The 21938-nt window shown below is 37.1% G+C and overlaps 1 protein-coding gene across 1 annotated transcript in view; it reads left to right on the top strand.

Moving 5' to 3' along the window:
• Nucleotides 1-21938, top strand: part of NECAB1 (N-terminal EF-hand calcium binding protein 1) — a 171389-nt gene that overhangs the window by 129557 nt on the left and 19894 nt on the right. The window contains exons 6-9 of the mRNA XM_046641574.1: nucleotides 6959-7095; nucleotides 12335-12456; nucleotides 15203-15279; nucleotides 19838-19891. Coding sequence (XP_046497530.1) covers nucleotides 6959-7095; nucleotides 12335-12456; nucleotides 15203-15279; nucleotides 19838-19891 — 390 coding nt within the window. The remainder of the gene's footprint in view (nucleotides 1-6958; nucleotides 7096-12334; nucleotides 12457-15202; nucleotides 15280-19837; nucleotides 19892-21938) is intronic.

Below are 21938 nucleotides of genomic sequence, written 5' to 3'. Positions count from 1 at the left end.
TTTCCATATATTAAAGTATTGCCTGTTATGTTTATTTGTTCTTGTGTTCCTTTTAATTTATACTTCATTTCTGAGTTATATTTTTCTTCTTTTTCCAATTCATTTCTGGATTCTATCCCCTTGTTTCTGAGTTAAACTAACTCTGATTCATGTTTTATTTCTTCAGTTTTTTTCTTAATGTCTTTCAACTCAGTTTTAAATACTTGGTTATACTTTTGATATGTTTTGTGGGCTTGTCCTCATGTTGTGCTTTCACTGTCTACAGGACTGTCCTTCTTCTTATTTTCATTTTTCTTATAACAACATTATATAGAATTTGACCTTAATAATTTTCTATTGCTCACTTTAAAAAATACTGATTTTCTTGAATTTTTCAACAAAAGCTGCGTTCAAGATAGTTTTTCTAACTTCATAGAGCTTCCTCTTAGGTAGTTGTCTTGTAGTATTGGAAAATCTAGTGCCTTTCCTTCTTAGATTCCCTGGCTTTGTTCCGCTCCCCTACTTTTATCTGAATCTTATTTTCTTTATCTCTGTGACTCTGTCCTGCCCAGTTTTGATTTGACTCCAAGCAGTTTGTCTTCAGTGTGGGGCCCTCCTAGCATACTACCTTGGCTAATTGATTTCAAGAAGTCACAGTGGCTACATAGTTCCAGCCCCTTTAGGCTTTACTAGGATTTTTATGCTTACCCTCTTTTGGATAAAACTCCTCTCAGTTTTAAATGATGTTCTCAAGTTATCCAATTGTGCTTTCTAGTGGATATTTGTTGGCTATTTTGGAGTCTTCTTATCCTAGTCCTGTCGCGTATCGCATTGCTTCCATTTGTTTCTTCCTGTACATCCAGTGATACCATGCAGTGCAGATCTTGTGGCTTTTGGTGATTTTGTCTTTACCTGCTTGTAATTTGAGATTCATAATAATACCTTGAAATTTAGTTTTGTTGTATTTGTTGTCTATGGAGTTTGTTGTTTGTTTTAATCTATTTACTCTATCTGTCTTTATGTGAGGAGTCCAGGAATTTCAAAAACTATGCCACCGATATGGCCATTTTTCTGAAATTCTCCTTTTATTATTTTTCTAGTTTCTACATTTCTGTGATACAGAGTAACAGAAGAGTCTAGATGAGTAGAATCAGACTCAGGGAGGCGTGAGAAGAAGAGAAGAAATCTTAGCCAATATACATATAAAGATCTGAGAGAGAAAAGAGGAAAGGAGAATAAATTCAGATTTGAGACTGAGAAAGAATTTCGAAGAGATTCTAGAAAATGAAATGCTCTGGAAGAGGATATGGCTGACAGAATTCAGAGGAGATAAAGGGGAATGCAAAAAGTGTTTAGATCTATAAATTGGATCCCATGTGCTATCCTTGATGAGAAGTCAGGAATAGAAATACTTTATTTTGGGATTGAACTCTACATTTTTAACTTGACACTCCTCAAAAACTGAATTCCATGGGTCACCACTTCAATATGGTAACAAATATGTGTGTAAAAGTTATACATTTTTGAACAAGCAAGGTAGCAGATGTGCTATAGAAAATATATGTAGAAAGAAGTCTGAAAAATTAATATTTGTGGAGAGCCTGCCACATACCAAGCACCAACCATATATTTATTCTAGCAATAATTCTGATTGGGCTATTATCATAACATTCAAATCTAGGTCTTGTGAATTTTGAACCAATGATCTGTCTATTACGCTTTGCAATATCCTTCCTTCAGTGGATTGATAGCAATGATGAACATTTATCAAAAACTATAAGCTAGACACCATACTGTGTGCTTTACATGCTGTTTCATTTAGTCTTCATGATAAGCTTATGAGATTAATACTATTTTTGTCCATAATTAAGAAAATAGGAACTTAGGCTGAATACTTTCCCAAGTTCACACTGTTATTGAGTGGCATAGTCACTACTTAGAACTTAAGTGTAACCACTTTCAAACACAGATTCTTAACCACCACTCTGTTTTAGATGTAGATAAGTGTAATCCGAGTCTTCATCCCTTAGCTATTATTCTCCAAATTTGGGCTGACTCCATATATGTACCCATCTTCATACTCATATGTATTTTCCTGAAATTTTACTTGTTTAACGAGGATTACTTCCCAGTAGAATAGGATTATTCTTTGGATAAAGACATTCAAGAATCTTTACTTAAGATTTAAATCTCTAAGATTGATTTATTTAAGATTTAAGGGCCCAGCCCCGTGGCCGGGTGGTTAAGTTTGCGCGCTCTGCTTCGGCGGCCCAGGGTTTCACTGGTTCCAGTCCTGGGCACGGACATGGCACCGCTCATCAGGCCATGTTAAGGTGGCGTCCCACATGCCACAACTAGAAGGACCTACAACTAAGAAAAAAAAAAATCCACAACTATGTACCGGGGGGCTTCGGGGAGAAAAAGGACAAGTAAAATGTTAAAAAAATTAAAAATGTTTTAAAAAAGATTTAAATCTTTAAATGCATTTTAAACTCCAGGATGACCCTTTACAGTGGAGTTTGTCAGTGTAAAGGTCTTAAATAATATAACTCATCTCTAAAATAATTTCTCATTTCAAGCTACCAAATATTTAGTTAAGATAGGGCATAGAAATTATTTAAATTTATTGGTTTTTAATAACATTTTATTCTAAAATTAGAACCTTGTTTCCTCTTTAACTAACCTGAAAATCTACAAGTCCCTTAATCTTTGGGAATCTGCACTTTGAAAATATTTTAACCTCTTGTTTTGCTGTCTAAGATTGCCGAAGACCTATCTGGAATTAACCTCAGTCCATTTTTAAGATTCTTAATTAAGGATCAGTTCTTTATTTTTTTTAAGGCTTAAACTTGATATACTGTTCTCCCAGTTTAAAAAAAAAAAGTGTCATTTAAAATGAAAGCCTAAGAACATTTAATAAAATAGGACATAGATAATATAGTGTAAGCCAGTTAGTACAAAAACATAACAGTTTTAGAGAGAGTAGAAAAAGAGAAAAAGACAATTGTACCTTTGTAAAAGTGCGTACTTTCCTCTTACAGAAGCCGCACAGATGTCTCACACAGGAACAGAGAGCTGCAGGGGCTTAGATCAAAAGGCAGGCAGAACAGTACCCCCTGCTAAGTGTGATTGTATCTGATCTCATCAACAAGAAGACAATGAGACTGGATGTCACTGACTTGATTAATTTTCAAATAGGGCAAATACAAACAGGGAAGACTGATGCGCTAATTTTCCTAATCAACTCAGGTGATCCATAGTGGGTTAATAGCTAAGATCTCTACTCTTCCATCACCCAGATGGGCAAGGGCTCACTTTCGGAGAAAGGATCTGACAATTAAGATGCACAGGCAGTTCCCTAAGAAACCTGATTTTCAAAGCACTATGATTCTAATGGTAGAGTTTTTACTTGAATGAATCCTAGCTGTATTCAAGCTCCACACAAAGGAAATATGTGGATTGAAATGTTTACATTCTGGCTTTCCAAAGGCATAAATGGAAATATTAATGCTACTTGGTTAACAATTTCCAGTTAATGATTAATTTAACTGCCAATTATCAGTGACTTGAATGAACATTTTTGGGATCTGAGAAACATACTATTAGCCTTCATTTGCCCATATTCTTTCTAATAGACAAGAAGGACTAAATATGTTGGGAAAAAGAGGCAGAATCTGGATATCAGGTACGTTTTTTTTTAAACTGCTTTATTAGACCAATAGAAGTTCTTTCTGCCACTCTGTCAAATTCTGGGTTTTGCTCAAAGGAACATGTGCCTTAAACCAACATAGTACCAATCTTCTGGGAGTTGAGTATGCAAAGATCCATTTTTATACCTTCACAACCAACACATTTGTTGAGAATAAAAAGGGTTAGGCTTTGACATTTTCCAGCTTGTTATCTATTTAATTTTCCATCTGCTTTTTTTGCCACTGCCTTCCAAAGGAACATCTGCTGCATATCTGAGAGAAGGAAAGAGAGATTGGATCTATGCCGCCTGGGTCTACAGTCCTAAACTTTGGGATCCAGGATAAGGGAAGGGAAGAAGACTAACAAATGTTCTAGAAAATGAAATAACAAACCATCAGTTAAGAACAAAGCTGTATTTCCCTTTATTGCAGAGCCCACATGACCGGGCAAGCTGGACAGCTGTCTACTACCAGCAAGGGCTAGATGCAAGGAGAGGCAGCTAGGGACTGGCAAAAGGCAAGAACAGTTCCCAGAGCTCAGACACGCCCTCTGGTGCCTGAATCTCCAGGTGGTTCTCTGTTGCTCATGTACTCTTTAAGCATTTATGATGCAGCTGCTATGAGCCAGGCTTTGTTCTGGGCATTCTAGAGGCAGAGATGATTAAGACATAGTCTCTACCTTTGAAGAGCTGGCCTAGGATGGGGGAGATAAACAAGTAAACAACAGATTACAATATAAAATGATAAATTCTATCTCCTAGGTGGGGAAAAGGTGTTACAGGAATACGTGAAAGGGAAAGGAAGCATGCCTAATCCTGTGAAGAGAAGTGGTAGTTCAAGGAGAGGAAAGGCTGCACGTAGATGATGCCATGAGCTGAGAAGGGTAAATAGGAATGTGAGAAAACAAGCTCTTTCCTTTCCTTTCATCAAAGGGCAGCACATAACAGCAAATCTTCATAACTGACTCAAGAAACTTAATCTCCTAGAGCCTTAAACGTACCCACCACCCCTGTCAATGTCAAGGCATCAACATTTCTGTCAAATGTACCAGCTGAGTTGTGCCATCTCTTCATGTTACCTAGAGAGTTACTACTGAGGGTAAGACGCTCTCATCAGAGTAAGAAGTGAGTATCAGCATAATAATAATTTCTTAATTTGCTATGATAGTACAATGATGGAGTAGCCAGTTGTCTGATTTTAACTAAAGTATCTAACGTCACCAAAATCTTTATGTGTAAGACCACAATAGCAAATTCAATAAATTCTTAGTTAGGAGTTTATCTGCAAATAACTGAAGATTTCATGAGTATCTAATCTGGGCACCATGAGGCATACAGAAGTACAAGGCATGACCTTTGTGTCTAAGAAGCTAAAACCTAATCGCAGTGACCAGTGTTTACACTAGAGAACGCAAAAAAAAAAAAAAACCCTTTTCTATAGTTCTGACATGACAAATGTTTAGCATTTAAATGGGAGAAGAATAAGGCCAATGTGATGCTGCATTGCTCAGTAAATGTATGCTTCCTTTACTTTTCCATGCTGTCTACAAATAGGTGTAAACTGTTATAATTTCCTTTAGATCAGTTGCAGTGTATACTGAGATGCATGATCTCTGACTACAATTACATCTTCTCATCATTTTAATAAATTTTATTTTAAAAATATGCTTTAGCAAAATGGAATAACTATGGGGAACGGACCAAACACACCTCTTTTTCTATCATTACATTTTCTTTTCATCTTGAAAGCTTTACTCAGTTTTAGAAAACATACTGAGAAACAATTTTTGAAGCTTTTATAGCCACTAATTAGCAAGCAATTTGATCAAATTAAATATTTTTGTATATATTTTAGACTTTCAGTTAATTCACCAAAAATCCTTATCATCATTATGAGCATGTAATGTTTTGTTTTATGGTTAGTTTGTTAGGTGGATTTTAAGGACATTAAAATTTTTAATTTTTGAATGAGATGATGAGAAAATTTCCTGTGTTGTTCACCTGCAAAGAATGGTCTTAAAAAGAATCAGATGATTGAAACCTTTTATTATTTCAAATTAGGAAAGAAATGAGGTTTCTATGACATTAGGTTGTCCTACTAAAAGGAGAAAAACTTCGAAGTAATTTATATTAGGAGTCCACAAGTCCAGTATTTCCTAATTCAGAGTTGATAGAAGCACAGAACATTTTTGAGTTGGAATGTATGCAAGAGTTGCTTAGTCTGATTTCTAAGAGACAAAGCAGAGACCCAGAAAGGTTAAATAATGAAATCTTGTTTGTTCCCCAGCACATCGTGTCTCTGGTATTATCTTGTCACCATCACTCCTTCAGTTTTGTATTTTCAACCATGAAAAAATCATTTTGTTTAGGGATGGAGCCAAATAAATCATTTCTTTGGCTGAACTTGTATCTACTGAGCTCACACAAGACTCTAGAAAATCAGGTTTAGTTGGCTGGTTCCATGACCTGAAAGAGTGGTTCTGGCAATATCTCATTCCATGCCAACCTGGTTTTCTTTTTTCTTGGTTCTCCTTGAGACTTTAGAGGACAAGAGCAGCAGAGAACACCATCCACAACCCACCTGTCTACCTATAAAAAGCTTGGCAAGTGTAGCTGTTAAGTTTGTGATGATCTCCATGTAGGCCTAGGGCTGTGTGAATGAATGATGCTTTTCTAGCTGAGGTGTGGTACTAAAAGTTAGATGCAAATGAGCATCAGGTAGAGTTCCTGAGGAAGGGACATAAGCAGATTTAGTAAACTGTTTAAATATTCCAAGCCTAACATTTTCTAAATTTTGACATAACATCATGTAATTTCTTTTGGCTTCAGCATAACACAGATTAGGCATAATAAAGACATCAAGAGGGAATTAAGCCAGTTACTGAAACATGACTGCCTTTAGCTGGTAATGGAGAAAATACATGATGGTGTGGTCATCCTTTAAATGAAACACAGAACAAACCCTGAGTTAGTCACATTCCTTTTTTCCAGATATTTTTTCCCTTTCTCTACAGATGTCTAGTCCATAATTTTACTTTTTGTCCTTTTTTCTAATCTTGAGGCAGATGTAATGGGAGATGAGATATTCCAGGTGTTTCTGTAGCTCTTTTATTCAACTTCTGTTGGGTGGATAGAGCTCTGCCCCAGTCTCAAGGGCCCAACATGTCTTCTCTCCTCTTTGTCTCTCCTTCTTGAGGATTAATCTGAGATTGATGGGTACATGGGGAAAAATCTATTCCTGGCTATTTTTCCCTAACATATTTCTAATTGCATTTGTTTTGTCATCCTCAGGACTACCAAGAGGCCTCCAATTTGGAACAATTTGTAACTCGATTTTTATTGAAGGAGACTTTGAATCAGCTACAATCTCTCCAGAATTCTCTGGAATGTGCTATGGAAACTACTGAGGAGCAAACCCGTCAAGAAAGGCAAGTTAAATGTTTTCATATGATATGTCTTTAATGACTCTCTGTTTATGGAAGACCATTTGAGAAGCATCATACTTAAACTAAAGGAAACTAAAAATGAGAATGAATAGATTTAAACAGAATGGCAGGGACCTTCACTGTGTACTTGCCTTATATTTGCCTCTAAAAAAGACCATTCTACTTTTTCTTTTACTGTCCATTGCTTATTCAATAAACTTCAGTTGATAATTTCGTAGATGGAGAAGACTTTAAAAGACACTGTGATAATGTAAGATGTACTTTATATAGACCCAATCCTTGAGGAGGCTAAAGTGTATTACATAAATAAGACATGAACACTAAAACTATAGTGCAAGGTACAAAGTGACAAATATCATAGAGCAGGGGAAATAAATTGCCAAGGGATTTCAGAAGAGTAAAAGATTAAATATGGATAGACAGATGAAAGACAATTTCATGGAATGTCCTGATAACATTCGAGTTCATCTTGCTAACGAGTATAATTTGAAAATGTGGAAATGAAGGGAAAGAACCTTACAGGCTAAGTGAACCTGCATAGAGCAGGGGACTTGAGAATTCAATAAGCCTAATTATTTAAGGAAACAGAGAAAAGTGAATGATGGGAAAAAATTTCAAAATTCAGTACCACCAATTGATATCACTGAGAAGATAAGCAATATTAAAATAAAGGCACTTATGCTAAAGAGAAACCTGAATTAGAAATATGTGAAGCAGACATCAAAATAATCCCAAACAACAGTTGGTACTTTCTTGAGTTGTCATTGTTTATACCTTGCAAGCTAGAGAAGAGCTTGGCAAAACTCTTGCTTAATCCAACATATTTTTGCATGTGCTAACTTTGAATCTATAGATATGACTTTTGCATTTTAAATTAGGGAGAACCACACAGTAACTTTTTGAACATGCTGATTATAGACTACTCTGTAGGGCCAATTTTTCTAAACAAATTAATGGATACATAATTATTAGGACATCTCAGAAAGACAGTGGAATTTTCAAGTATGTGTTTACAATGTCAAAATGAAATGAGTGCTACCAAATTCTAACAAAAAAGCCTATAATCTCAGATCTAATGAACTTGTGCAGCCAATGGGTGTACACCCTTCAATGGGTACGTGGGGCATTTTCACATTATAAACTTCCTATTTTCACTGTATTGGGTGATTCCATATCAGATGGGAAGGTGTAACAATTAGCTTTAGAAAAGCAACAACTCAGCTCCTCAGATTTAAGCAGAGGATAACAGAATGTCTTGAAGCACAGTGAAATTGATTGCATGTTCCTAATGAGAAAACAAGGCCTATTCTGTTGTTTCTTTTGTTTAGATTTTCTTAACATAAAATGGATTCTCCCTTTTTTGATTCAATCTTTTACCACCTGAGAAGAGGCTTGAAAAGGTGCTCTGCTTCCTTTCTTCATCTACACTTTGGGTTTTGTCTATAGTCACCTCCTGGAAACTTGCATTCTACATTCACCACCATATAATGAATATATAATGAACCACCGTCATTTGTGGCAGACCACAGGCTGGCCTTGAACTCTTATGACTGCTGCCGACAGCTGCACAGCGCTGTGCTTAATAAGAAGGAGCGTGATAATACAGAGTTTAAGGAAATTAGAAGACACTATAGGACAAATGAATCTTTTATTTCTAGGTTTCTAGCTCAAAAATAGCTTGGAAGAGCAGGAACTATTACAGTCTGATGTCAGTTTGGGGAGTGCTATCATATAGTATTTGACTAAGGCACCCAGGGATGCCCAGATCCCACCGCAAATCCATGATACTCCTCCTGGGGATGGTTCTAGAAAAAATACACAAAAAAGCAAATAGAAAACAAGGTTCCACTATAGGTTTGTGCCCATAATATCCAATGTGCAGTCTCTGGTGATTCTGACTGAAGCATGTGAATTAGGCCCGAGCCTACAGGGACTGGGTTTCCTCTCCCAAGGCTCTGTCTTCCTGTCAGTGGACCACCAGAAGACAAAGTGAGGAGAGCCCCGGGGCATCACCAGTGGAGAAAAGAGAGTGAGAGGGAAAATGGCTGTCCCTTTCCCATGATATCAAACATGAGACCAGTAAAGAAGCCTCATGAGAAGACAAAACTTGAACTTGAACTTCAGGGGGGATTTAATGACAGAATATAATGAAAGTTATATTCTCCCTGAAAGGATGGGTCTCCTCACCCACCCCATATTAGCCATATTTTCTCATCTGGCTAACTCCTCCTAGTTTGTTTGGTCAGTGTTTGGAAGCTTTTTCTCTGGGAAGCCTTCACTGCTCTCAAAACAGGATTTTATACCTCCCACTCCATTACTGTGTACTCCCTTGGGACCCTCTACTTATATCTACTTACAGTCTCAGCTCCTTTCTTGTTTATTTCCCCCATTAGACTTTGATTTTCTAGATGGCAGGGACTTTGCCTTGTTCCCCTCTTCCTGGCACAATCAACTGTTAAATATATTAAACTGATAAATGAAAGGGAAGTCCAGGTAAAGGGAACCCTATAAAGGAGCAGTGAATGAGGGCCTGGGACAGTGAGAAGACCAACCTATGGGGCATCTGGGGTTAAGAAAGGTCTTAAAGGGGCTGGCCCCGTGGCCGAGTGGTTAAGTTCACGCTCTCCGCTGCAGGCGGCCCAGTGTTTCGTTGGTTAGAATCCTGGGCGCGGACATGGCACTGCTCATCAGACCACGCTGAGGCAGCGTCCCACATGCCACAACTAGAAGGACCCAGAACGAAGAATATACAACTATGTACCGGGAGGCTTTGGGGAGAAAAAGGAAAAAAATAAAATGTTTAAAAAAAATCCTTTAAAAAAAAAAAAAGAAAGGTCTTAAAATCTAGGTAGCTGCATTTATACTTAGTACTATCAGAGATTGTCATTGATGGTTGTAAATAGACGAGAAATATAATGAAAATGATGTTTAAAGGAAATTACTCTCACAGTGGTGTGTAGAAAAGATTTGGAGAAGAGAACAAGCTCAGAGAGGAGAGGTCAAATCAGTGTATCAAAAAATTCATCAGTTTATTATATCATAAAGACTTCAAGATGCCCTGCACAGTTGAGTTGCAGCCCGCAGATATCTTTAAAAATCCCAGGGTTGTAATAATCTTCCTCTTCAGTATCAATATTACTTTGGGGGTTAATATTTTTAAAGCCTAAGGATACAAAGACTCCTTGTAATATAGCAAATTTTGAGAAGCCATCTGTTCTAGCTTTTTCCCCAAGAAGGAATCACAAAGTATCATTCATCCTGCAGTAATGAGTTAGACGTGCCGTGTTGGGCAAAATGTCTGTGTCTACTCATGTGAAAATGGCAATTTCAGAGAGAAGGGATGCTTACAGCTGGAATGCCACAGAGGTGAGATTTTCAGATGGCATTCTAGAATACTCTTTGTATCTGTCCTGGCAAACTGGTGAAAGGGGAGCTACGTTAATTCCATGTCTTTCGAAAGTACCTAATAGCCAATGACAAGAATAATCATTACATTATACAGAAGTTTCCTTTTAGAGGACCCCTGTCCTCTTACATAAACCTCTCTTCTTCAAAAAATAGATTTCTGGGAACATGTTTAATTACATGTGAATTTCTTGTTTTTATAACGGAATCTTCAAGTTTGCTCTATTTTCCAAAGTTCTTTGTCCAGAGAGATGACCGAGTCCTTCTGGGACTTGGAAGTTATTTTTCTCCTTTTGCTGGTTGTTATAGAAGTAAGGAAAGACTTTAATTTCACCTACAGGTGACTATAAAAGTTCAGGCAGTTTTCATTCTCTTAGCTTGAACGTAGAGAAGGACTGCTCTAATCACCTACTCCTAGGACCACCAAAGGTGCCATAAAATTGATATTTCTTTTTATGCCATAGGAAGGTCTGTAGGGAGATGTAGTTAAAGATTAGAAAGCAAACATATATGATTTCTTTTGCTCCCTCTCTAAACGCTTCAAAAAATGGCATTAAAAATGCCTAGACAAAAAGGAGTCATAAACCCACAAAGATAAAAAAAAAGGATAGAAGAAGAGACGGAGGGGCAGAAACTTAGAATATGGAGAGAAGGTGAATCTAGTGGTAACTGATCTGGAAGATCTGAGAAAGCTGAAATGTGAGCAGGCAGTGTAAGAAGCCAAGATGCAATGCAATTGGTATCACAAAAACCTTAGAAAGCCTCAAGAATTGGCATCACCATGTGCAACTGATAGTGGGGTGATGGTAGCACTGACATATTATTGAAAGCTCCACCCAGTGCTATATAGTGACTGCCCCTCCCCAATCCTTGAAGAAGCCTAGAGGTGTGCTCTCTGGAGAAAGTGACAAGATATACACTGGCACAACTGGGGGTCAGGGGCATGACACTAAAAAATGAGGCATTAAGTGAAAGTCTCCACTCTGAATAGTGAGATTTGAAACCCCCTCAGCATGCCCTGCTCCCAGAGCACTGACAGCCAGGCTCCTACCCTCCAGTTGGGGGATGTTTTTCTGAGGGATCTCATTAGTCCAAGAGTACCAAGAGTCTGTGTCCCCCAGTGAATAGGCCTAGCCAGGCCACTCTACAATGGAGGCTGCCAGCGTGGGGGCAATCCCCATCAAATACACACAGATTCCAGTCATCTTTGTAGTTCCTTCTTCTGAAATAGGCAGGGGCAACCAAGAGAACAAATCAAACACAAGAAAAGAACCTTAAAAGAAACAGAAATAATCCAGAGACCAGAAGAAAACTTCCAAAAGAAATAATCAATATCCGCAGAAAACTAAGAGAAGGTGAATTAAGGACAGAATGGGGTTTTTTAAGAAAAAGAATATTCAAAGCACAAAAGAGCTTTTGGAAATTATGATTGCGGAAATGAAAGCTTCCAGGGAAGATTTGGAGATAAAAATGTGACTACATTTCCACAAAGATATGAAAAACAAGAAATAAAAATAAGAAAACTAAAGGGTAAGGCCAGGAGGTCCAGTGTTTGAAAAGTAGAAATTCCAGAAAGAGCGTAAAGTAGAGAATTTACCAGAGAAATCAATTCTCAGTTCAGGTTGATAGAAGAGACCAAGAGCCCACTGGAATAAATAATAAAAGTCTGACCCAAGGCATGTTAGCAAGCAGTACCTCTCATAAGTTTTCATTTCATGACTAGAAAATCTTTATGATCAATGTTTGAAGATCTGCTCTATGAGGCAAGAGACTGAAGCCTTGACACTGAGATTAAAAGCTGTCTCTGTTGTTCAAGGCAAGGGCTAGCCAAGCCAGAAGTCCTGTCGATTCAGTGGCCTGGAAAACGGTCAAGTCGCCGAGTCCAGAGACACAACAGCTTCTCCCCTAACAGCCCTCAGTTTACTGTCAGCGCTCCAGGTAAGGCAGCTTTGTCATTTTTCTTTTTCAAAGTCAGCTCAGTTTGTATTTTCACATTGACTTATTAAAAAAAACACACACACACACACAAAAGGCAGCTAAAAGAACAATAGTAATGGAATACTTTTCTTATACCAAATGAGTTTGTCTGAAACCAAAGTGGCAAAGAGTCTAAAGTATTAAGAACTGGAGTGATGATCCTCACCATCAGTTCTATCAGAATCCTAGCAGTTGTGCCTGGGCAGTACACAGAGAGGTGGTGGGTAGGGAAGAAGGTGGCTCAGTCACTTAATACATGAAAGACCTGAGACCTACAGAAATCCCCATCACCTTCAAGCAGAGATCCCCTTTAGTCTGTACCCTAATATGCGTTAGATCCTAAGCCTGTGTAAGCATACTCTAAATTCATTTTAGGAAGAGGATCCTTGTCTCCTTTCATGATAGGATTAAAGTCACAGCTGGTGTTTTTGAAGTGCATAATGTAATATAAGATTTGTTGAACTAAAATCTTAATAATTGTTAGGTTATTACATTTTAACCATGTCATTTATAATAATTACTTTAAAGTCAATTTGAAATATGCAAACTCACATTGTTAAATATCAGAGTAATTTTTATAAAGCATGCATATATATGCATATGTATAGGTGTATATGGACACATGTATGTATATACACACATAACACTTCAACATGTCATTTTAACACAAATGAATCTTTAAATATCTAACATTTCAGAAAAATCAAAGTACTAACTATAGCCTATATTTACACAGACTGTACTTGAACCATTTCAAAATGCTTTCTTGAACATTGCCTTATTTTATCCTAACATCTTATAATGTAGATATTGGTATCTCCATTTCTCCAGAAAGTGAAGCAATTTGTCCAAGGTCATATGAACTACTGGTCCCTTTTTACTGTGGAATGAACAACCCCAATCTCAGTGATTATGAGTGCAAATATTTGGGTTTTTCTCTCTCATGGGTCTATTCCTTGATTTTGATTTGGGTGCTTTCAGCTGGACATGGTTCCAGGCAGTAGGTTGGGTTCAGCTCTGTTCCTCTCGCACCTTCCTGGGATCACTGACTAGTTGGAGCAATTTCTTCTCCTGGTGAGTGTCAGAAGTACAAGCAGCCAGGACAAGTCACACAGCTCATTTAAAACCACTGTGTGCATCGTATCTACTAACTCCCCATTGGCCAAGTGAGTCACGTGCCAAACCCAGTAAGAATGGGGAGGACATGTACTCCACCCATTGTGATAGTAGATACTGCAAAGTCATGGGCAAGGCTGTGTATGTATAATTCTATAATAGGAAGAAAGTAAAGAATTGGGAACAGTAATACAATCTACCATATGTGACTAGAAAATGACAATACTAGGATCCTGGGCCAAAGCACAGATTGTTCTTTTCACTTTAGCCATTTAGAAAACAGTGTTAAGCCCAAAATGTCCTTCTAAGGGACTTTGCTGTGACAGCCATCTTAAATTTGTCTAGGAACAACCCAGGATGCAAATGTTTTAAATAATTTGTGAATTAAAAAATAAACATAAACTTTGTTTATGCATTTATAGTATTTTCTAGTATAAAGCACCCTTATTCTGATTTTCTTTAGCCACTTCTTTGTGACAATGCTACTGCTTATTTTTGCATCATTATTTATTTGGGTGGGCTTTGAGAGGTGATCCACCCAAGAAGGCTAATAAATCGTAAATTCTAATATAAAGTACTACCCTTTTAAAACTTAGGTCTTATCTTCCTAATGTTCAAAGCTAAAACAGACTTTATAGTTTTAAATTCAATCACATCTTCCTATCAAGAAATATTAAATAATATTGCTTCAGCAAATGCCCGTGAAAACATTTTGAGCATGCAGTGAGGATATAGGATGCCAGGATGTTCGTGCAGAGGCTCAGACCACAACTCTTACTTTTGCACCTTTGCATAATAATATTAACAACAGCAACTATAATAGCAGCAGAACTTGTATAATGTTTAATCTGTGCTAGATACAGATATATATGTGCCTATGTGTGTATACACCTGCATACATATACTACATACATATACGCATACACAATGTATGTATATTTACATACATGTATATTCTAACTTAATCCTCACAATGACTATGAGGCTGGTGATATTATTATTCCCATCTTAAAAATAAGAAAACTGAGGCCAGAGGAGTCAAGTAATTTGACCAAGATCAGCAGGCTCCAGAGTCTGCACTCGTAACCACTATGCCATGACCATAATGTCCACATATACACAGGTTAGTCTCTATGAAAGGGGACACCAGCTACCTTGTCCTTATACTTCTTTTTGATTGTAACAATTTATCCCTTGTTTTGGTCAGGACTATGATTTCCCTGGCTCCTGCCACTGCCCCAAAAGTGAGTTTAGAATTATTGATTGATGCTTTCCTTTTTTCAAAAGAAAAATCAACCACCTCATGGGGTGGTAAAAATGGCTCAACAGGATGTGTTCTTTTGAATGTCAAAGGCCAGTAAAGGCAACAACATATAAAAAAAAGACTGTGAAAATGAACCCACTGAGGTGCGTAGATCTATGAAAATCAACAACTTAGAAAGCACTCGGGTGAATATATTTTTTTAAAAATGTGTTGACTAGTCAATGACATGGCCTTCTTCCTTCAGGGTAAAAGGAAAGCTCTGAGATACCAAAGCATTCTTGCTCTGTCTAGGGTTTAACATATTGTTCTCATGATTTTCCCCTCAAGGCTTATTAGAAGAAGATAATCAGTGGATGACCCAGATAAACAGACTCCAGAAACTAATTGATCGACTGGAAAAGAAGGTGACTGCTTTATTTTCTTGCTTCTCCCTCTCACTTTTCAGTAGATTCTCACCCATTATTTTTCATTGCCACAATATCCATGGCTGCAACATGAATAGAATAACAGCCAGGATCCCAGCGATGCTATGAATGGCTGCTTGGTAGTTATTTGAGTTTTTTGTTAAATATAGAAGCTCATGTTAATTCTCATTCTTCCCACCCCTACCCCTAGTTATATTTAAAATAGGATGTAGGGTTGAAAGTTCAATAAATCTACTGTATTGCCTCTTAGCTTATCAGTGATGTAGGTAGCAGTCCACTTGAATGATGCAAGTGGCAGCTATTAGGGATGACCCAGTTGATATCTGGGAATGTTTTAAAATGATTCAGGGAAATGGCTGTGTGATATACTAAACGATGAGATTACATAGTCAACCTCTGGAAATTAGCATATTAACTGATGATTTTGGGCATTAAAACTACCCAGTTAGCAAGCAAGTTAGGATGTGATATAGGGTTCTTCAGAACAGTATTTTCTGTCTCCGATTATTATATTTTTATAGTCTAATTCAATTAGTACCAAATAGTCCTGATACTCCCTTTAAACGGCTTTGATGGAAGATGCAGCCTTTGTTAATGATTAAGAATATGAGTTTTCTGTGCATGCCAAGCACCAAAGAAGGAAGGTTTATGTTTGAGGCAGAGTTTGAAGAACCCAAAGTCCCCTTATAAAAATAAGCTATATTCCAAAAACAATGAATTAACAGATTTTTTTTAAGTATGTAGGAGCACAGAACCAGGTTCCTAGTTAATGTCAGTAAATACTTGCTGACTGACTGAGACATGCCACAGAGTGGAGCAGATGCTAAAATCTACAGATGTTCACCTGAGGGAATGATTACTGTCAGCTTGGGTGCTTGGGAAGATACCTTGTGTGGCAGGAAGGGCTTAAATTGGCCCTTAAAATTGATGACAATTAGGAATTTTGATTGCAAGTGACAGAAATCATCTCTTTAACCAAAAAGAGAATTTTCTGGAAGGATATGGGAGTGTTCTCATAATCAACAGAGAGTCTAGAGACCTAGATTTAGGAAAAGTCAGAAGACAAAATAACTCTAGAGATCTAGGTAAGCAAGAAACACTCAACAGTCTCTCAGGTTACCTCCACTGGAATAAATGAGTTCCAACTATTTCCAGTTAGATGATATTCTGCTCAAGATTCCACTTCCCAGGAGAGAGAATCTGGTTGGTCTTGTTAGGGTCACATGCTGACCTCTTGGATAAGGGAGGTGATAACACCTTGATTAACAGTCCCCAGAGCACCGTATTGAAAGGAGAAGAGATAATTCACTGAAAGGAAAATGTATTGTCATTAAAATTGGAATAAATTCTGGTCAGCTAACAAACTAACAAACAAATATTTCCTATGGAGAAGTAAAATTTTAGTAAACAGCAACTAGAGAGGGCATTCAGGGAAGATGATGGCATTAGAAAAAGTTAAATAGGCCAGCCAGGTTAGAGTCTTTCATTTAGGGAAGTGGTGACAAGTAAGACTGTATGGGTGAATAGGGAGTTGTATTATGGATGGCCTTAAATAACAGACTTGGTAAAAATAATGGTAATAGAGATTTGGACTTGGTCTTGGAGACAACAGGATGCATTTATTATTTTTCAGCAGGTAAGTGACATAACCAAAAGATCCTTTAGATAGACAAGTAGACAGAAAAAATACAAGAGGGATTCAAACAAGAAAATTCAGAGTCACAACCGCCAGAGCCAGCTCAAACAATGGCATTAAAGAGCAGGTTGTAGACCTGAGCCCACTGGGATCGGGTATGGCAAAAGATGGGCCTGGACTAAGTGACTGAAAAGAAAATGGCAGATTTGAAGGCCTTGAAGTGAAATGAACAGGACCATTGAGTGGGCATGGTGAGTAAAGGACAGGGGAATGTGAAATAGGAGTCTGAGGATTTGAGCCTGAGTGTCTGGGAGACAATTATACTATTAACAGAAAAGGGAGGGACAAAGGAGAGAGAATTGGTGACATGAGAAGGTGGACTGTCTTATTAGGTGTGTTAATTTCAAGGATACAATAGAACATCTAGGCAGAAATACCCAGTCAGATGTCAGTAGGCGAGAAGTCAGGCCAACAGATTAAGGTTTTAACAGCCGTCTCTACGAAGCTAAACCTCAAGTTTTGAGGAGGGGTAAGGTCTCTGAAAAAGAAGATTCTATACAAGGAACTAGCCTTGGAGAGTTCCAGTCCCTCTGCTACCACATCATCATTTGTTAAATTTACATTGACCATTTACTGGGGCAAATAACCTAAACAAAGAGCTTGCTGCAAACCAACTTTCCTCCTTTCTAATTTTATTAATTAATATGTGAGCTGAGACTAAAAGAATTCATAGGAAAAATACTGCTCTGAAAATTAATTTTTCAATGTTGTAAGGTCTGGAAATCTAGGACCCTATTTGAAAACAAAACCTTGTTAAAACATAAGGATTCAGTTGTTAAACAAATTTCAATTCATTAAAAGAACATAAGTACCTATTTTTAAAAATGGTTTTGAAGTTCTTGGAAAACCTGTCTTTATTTAGTGTCTTAGATTTACATAGTTATTTTTAAAGGAATAGCTCAAACTTAGGTTATACCTTTTTTCCAACTTTAAATCAAAATATTGGCACGCCCTTCTTTCCTAGACTTTTTTCTCCTTTTGTTCCTATGAAAGGGTTTCATTTTGAGGATGGTTTCTGAGAGGTTTACTAAAAGTTCAGTGCGCTGATCTTCAGCATGGGGCTCCAGCTGTGTGGGGCTCAGCATGATCTGTCTTAATGAATGGAGAAGCAGTGCAAGTTTAGTTCTCTTCTATGATTTATTCTGTATGGTGCTGAATTAGATTTTTAGAGAAAAACTACCCAATCACCCAACGGTAGCTAAGTGCGTGTCTTTTCACTGCTGACCATCTTGTCTCCCGCAGTTGTTAGCACCAGTTTTGATCTCCCCATTAAAAGGAAGTATACCTGTGGTGGAACACATATTATTTTTTCTCTCCACTAAGTACTTATGATAAATCTTTCCTGCATTGTAAACCAAGCCCAGTAGCATTCATGTAGGGGAAAAAATAACATTTGAGATTTCTACAAGTTTCTTTGGGCATTCCTTCTTTCTATTTCAGCCTCCGTGAGTATTTATGGGGATCAATTGAGGTTATGTCTCATGTGTTGCTTGAACTCCACAGGAAACACTTTTATTGTGTAACAAAACCACCACCACAAAACCTCTTCAGTCTTCATCAAGTCCTGAGAGTATCATCAGATCACAGGACATCCTCATTTGAAGGGGTGTAATTAAGGATGTTGCACTCATCCAACTTGTTTTTCATTTTTCTAAGTTAGATCAAAGAAGGTAGAACTGACAAGCATACTTGAGTTGGTGTTAGGGAAAGGGCAGTCAAGGAGATCACTGCTGTTATGGTTTCTGTCTATAGGATACTTTTTAAGATTCAGTTCACATCTATGTACATCATATTAAGTTTACCTTCACAGAAGAGCTCTGATTTAGATGGGGCATCCATTCATTCAGCTATTCAGTTATTAAACTAACATTCACGGGGTGGTGGGGGTGGGTGTGGAAGGGAGGATACTTAGGCAATCTGGGAGGGTTGCTCTAAGAAGGTGATATTTGAGTTGAAATGTGAAAGACAAGAAGGAGCCAGCTAGACAAAGACCTAGGGATAGAGAATTTAAGGCAGAGGAAACAGTAAAAGTGAACCCCAGAGAAGTTAAATAACTTACTAAAAGTTCACCGCAAGAGAAGAGCATAGCTAGAGCTACATACCTCTGTTATTAACAGGCTTATGTTATTTCAGCCAATCTGGATTTCTACAACTTTCAATTTACTTCTACAAATTTCAATTACTGTGCATAATCCTTACTTAGCAGGTATGCTAGGATATACTCTGCATGAAGTCCTCAGATCACGTGTGTGGTTTCACTGGGACATTAGCATTATCCGTTGATCATTGCAGACAATTCTAGGGTCATTTTAGTAGTCCTTCATTTTTAGTAAATATCAATAGTGTTTTCATTTGCGTTTTAATTCACTTTTTAATAAAGCAATATTAGCACTAGAGTGTAAATGTATTATAGCAGTAGCACTAATGAATATCATGATCTCCCAAGAAATACGGCAATACTCACAGCAAAAGAAATCAGCCTGGTCATCCTAACTTTTTCTTTCCACTGCCCTATCCTTTCCTTCTCTGCTTTAATGAATCTTCTCTACACTTTCTTCTCTTTTAATAGCATCAGTGAAGTAAACTTAAAGTAATAACAAATTGGAACATATCTGAAATGGCTCCTTACAATTGATACAATGGGTAAACGTCTTTAGCGGAATAGCTCAATTGAAAAAATCAGACTTATTTCATCTCCTTTCAGATAATGAGGTTCTTTTGGTTCACTATTAGCCATAATATTGAACTTAATATTGAATAAAGTGCTACCATTTAAATATATGGTGTTTCTTTTAATTAACTAATTTCTGGTTTTCTCCTCATTTTTTCCTCTAATTGAAGGATCTCAAACTTGAACCTCTGGAAGAAGAAGTTGTTGAAGGAAATACTAAATCTGTAAGTATTTTTTCTAGATCAAAATGTTAAGAAACAGGTACTTTGAAACATGATTTAATTTCTTCAAAATTAGTTACTATCTTACTGAAAATTTCAAAAAGTAATAGTGGGCATATTTCATTTTGTATGCCAAGTAGTATCTTCTAAATTGTGATTTGTGGAAACCTAATGCCTACTTCACAGAGCTTTTGTGAAAACATTTGGCATGTAATATGTGCAAAATGAAAATTTTATAAATCAAAGCGTTCTGGAATAACTGAATGAATATGAATGGCAGAGAAGGGCAACATCCAAATTTGTATCATAGACACATTTTATAAACCCTGCTAGGCTGAGTGCTACACCCGAGCTGAAACTTGGTCCTATTCGTTATTATATTTTCAGCATTTAGCCCAGGGCCAAGCACATTGTAGATGCTCAGAAATCATTTAAAGAAAAAATTGATATTTAGAGTAAAGGGAACATTTATGCATATAGGGAAAAGTGTCCATCCAGAGTGATGGCAATTTACGGACATTGAAAGAAAATGGACAAAGTGATCCTAATAGGTACATTAAATACAACAAAAAGAAGTTACTGAATAAATTAACTAATTGAAAAGCAACACATACAATGCTTTGTTATTTTACTTTATTTTGAGGCAGATATAGCACATTCTGTTTTGGGAAATTGGATGTTTGCATTTACATTTAGTGGAAATTTGGATTTTAAAATCTTTGGTACCCACAGAAGATCACTTAATACCTTAAATGTATTATATAGTGTATAGCTCTTGTAGAATCAGTCACATTTACACAAAACAAAGATAGGAAATACCTTTCATCTCTGGACTGTGCACTTACTCCACCAGCACTGCCTACATGATAGAAGGTGAGACTCACCTGTGTGTCAGCTCCTGTCCATCTGCCCAAATGCATAGCACAAAGGCAGTCTTCAGAGAGGAGGCTTTGGGGGTTTCTCAGAAAAGTTTAATAATGGCTGTTATGATTATAATCCTATTGATATGGACACGTTCCCCAGATATAAACTGTATTTTCACTACGTGTTCAGTGCTTTTAATCCTCCAAAGACAGGGATGAGGTCTGTTAATTCATCAGGCACCCAGAATTTTAAAGTAGTAAATTGTGGTGGGAAACCGAAAGGAGAGAGGGTTGTTGAGCACACATGCCAGAAATAGCAGGTTTGTGCAGTCCCATAGGCATGAGATTTTGACCTTGAGATCTTGCATCTGTATTGTCTCTCAGGTTTGCATTTAGGGAAAACTAGACTGCAGTCAAGAAAAATGAACGTAACTTTTCTAATGTTGGGAGAGACAACTGTCTATTCAAAATAATCTTCTAATGTGAAACTATTCTCTCTCTCTAGCTATGAGAGGAAAAATTGTCTAAGGATTGTTTATGAAAGATGACAGGCTGTTCCATTCTCTGGTTCCTGAGAGAAGAGAGAGGCCAATGTCATTTTTAAAAGAGCCTATCAAGCCACATAGCATTGCTAATCCAATAGTGCATAGAAGTACTTAAAAAAAAAAAAGGACTAGGCAAGATGGTTCAGTAGCTAGTATTATCTAAAAGCAGGAAAAGGATATTCCTTAAGTATTTTCAACCATGTGTAAAGGTAAATAATTATGCTCTTTGGGAATACACATATCATGATAGTCTAAACTGGGTAGTTTTTTCAGAAATACCAGTAAGATACTTGTTATTAAAAGTTGTATTCTTTCATTAGTGGTAGTACATGCATTACTGTCAATTCCTGTAAAACCTCTATATTCAGAATGACCAAAACAATTGTTTACTGTTATTTCACAGCTAGCACTCATAATTGTATCTTACTGTGTGTTCAGTGATTTATCCCAGTGACCAAAACCAGTTTTAGAATTCATTGACTAGAGAGGTATTTTTCCTTTTCCATTAGTGAATGCGTGAGAACTTTGAAAAATAAATTCCATATCAGAAAGCAAAGAATAAATTTTTATCATGTACTTTGCTTTTTAAAAGTTGATCTTTACTGAGCCTTTGCTGTGTGCCCAGTGTTGTGCCAAACACAC

This window comes from Equus quagga, chromosome 16 (genome assembly GCF_021613505.1).
Source record: "Equus quagga isolate Etosha38 chromosome 16, UCLA_HA_Equagga_1.0, whole genome shotgun sequence".
NCBI lineage: Eukaryota > Metazoa > Chordata > Mammalia > Perissodactyla > Equidae > Equus > Equus quagga.
This window is presented reverse-complemented; position numbering and strand designations above follow the sequence as displayed.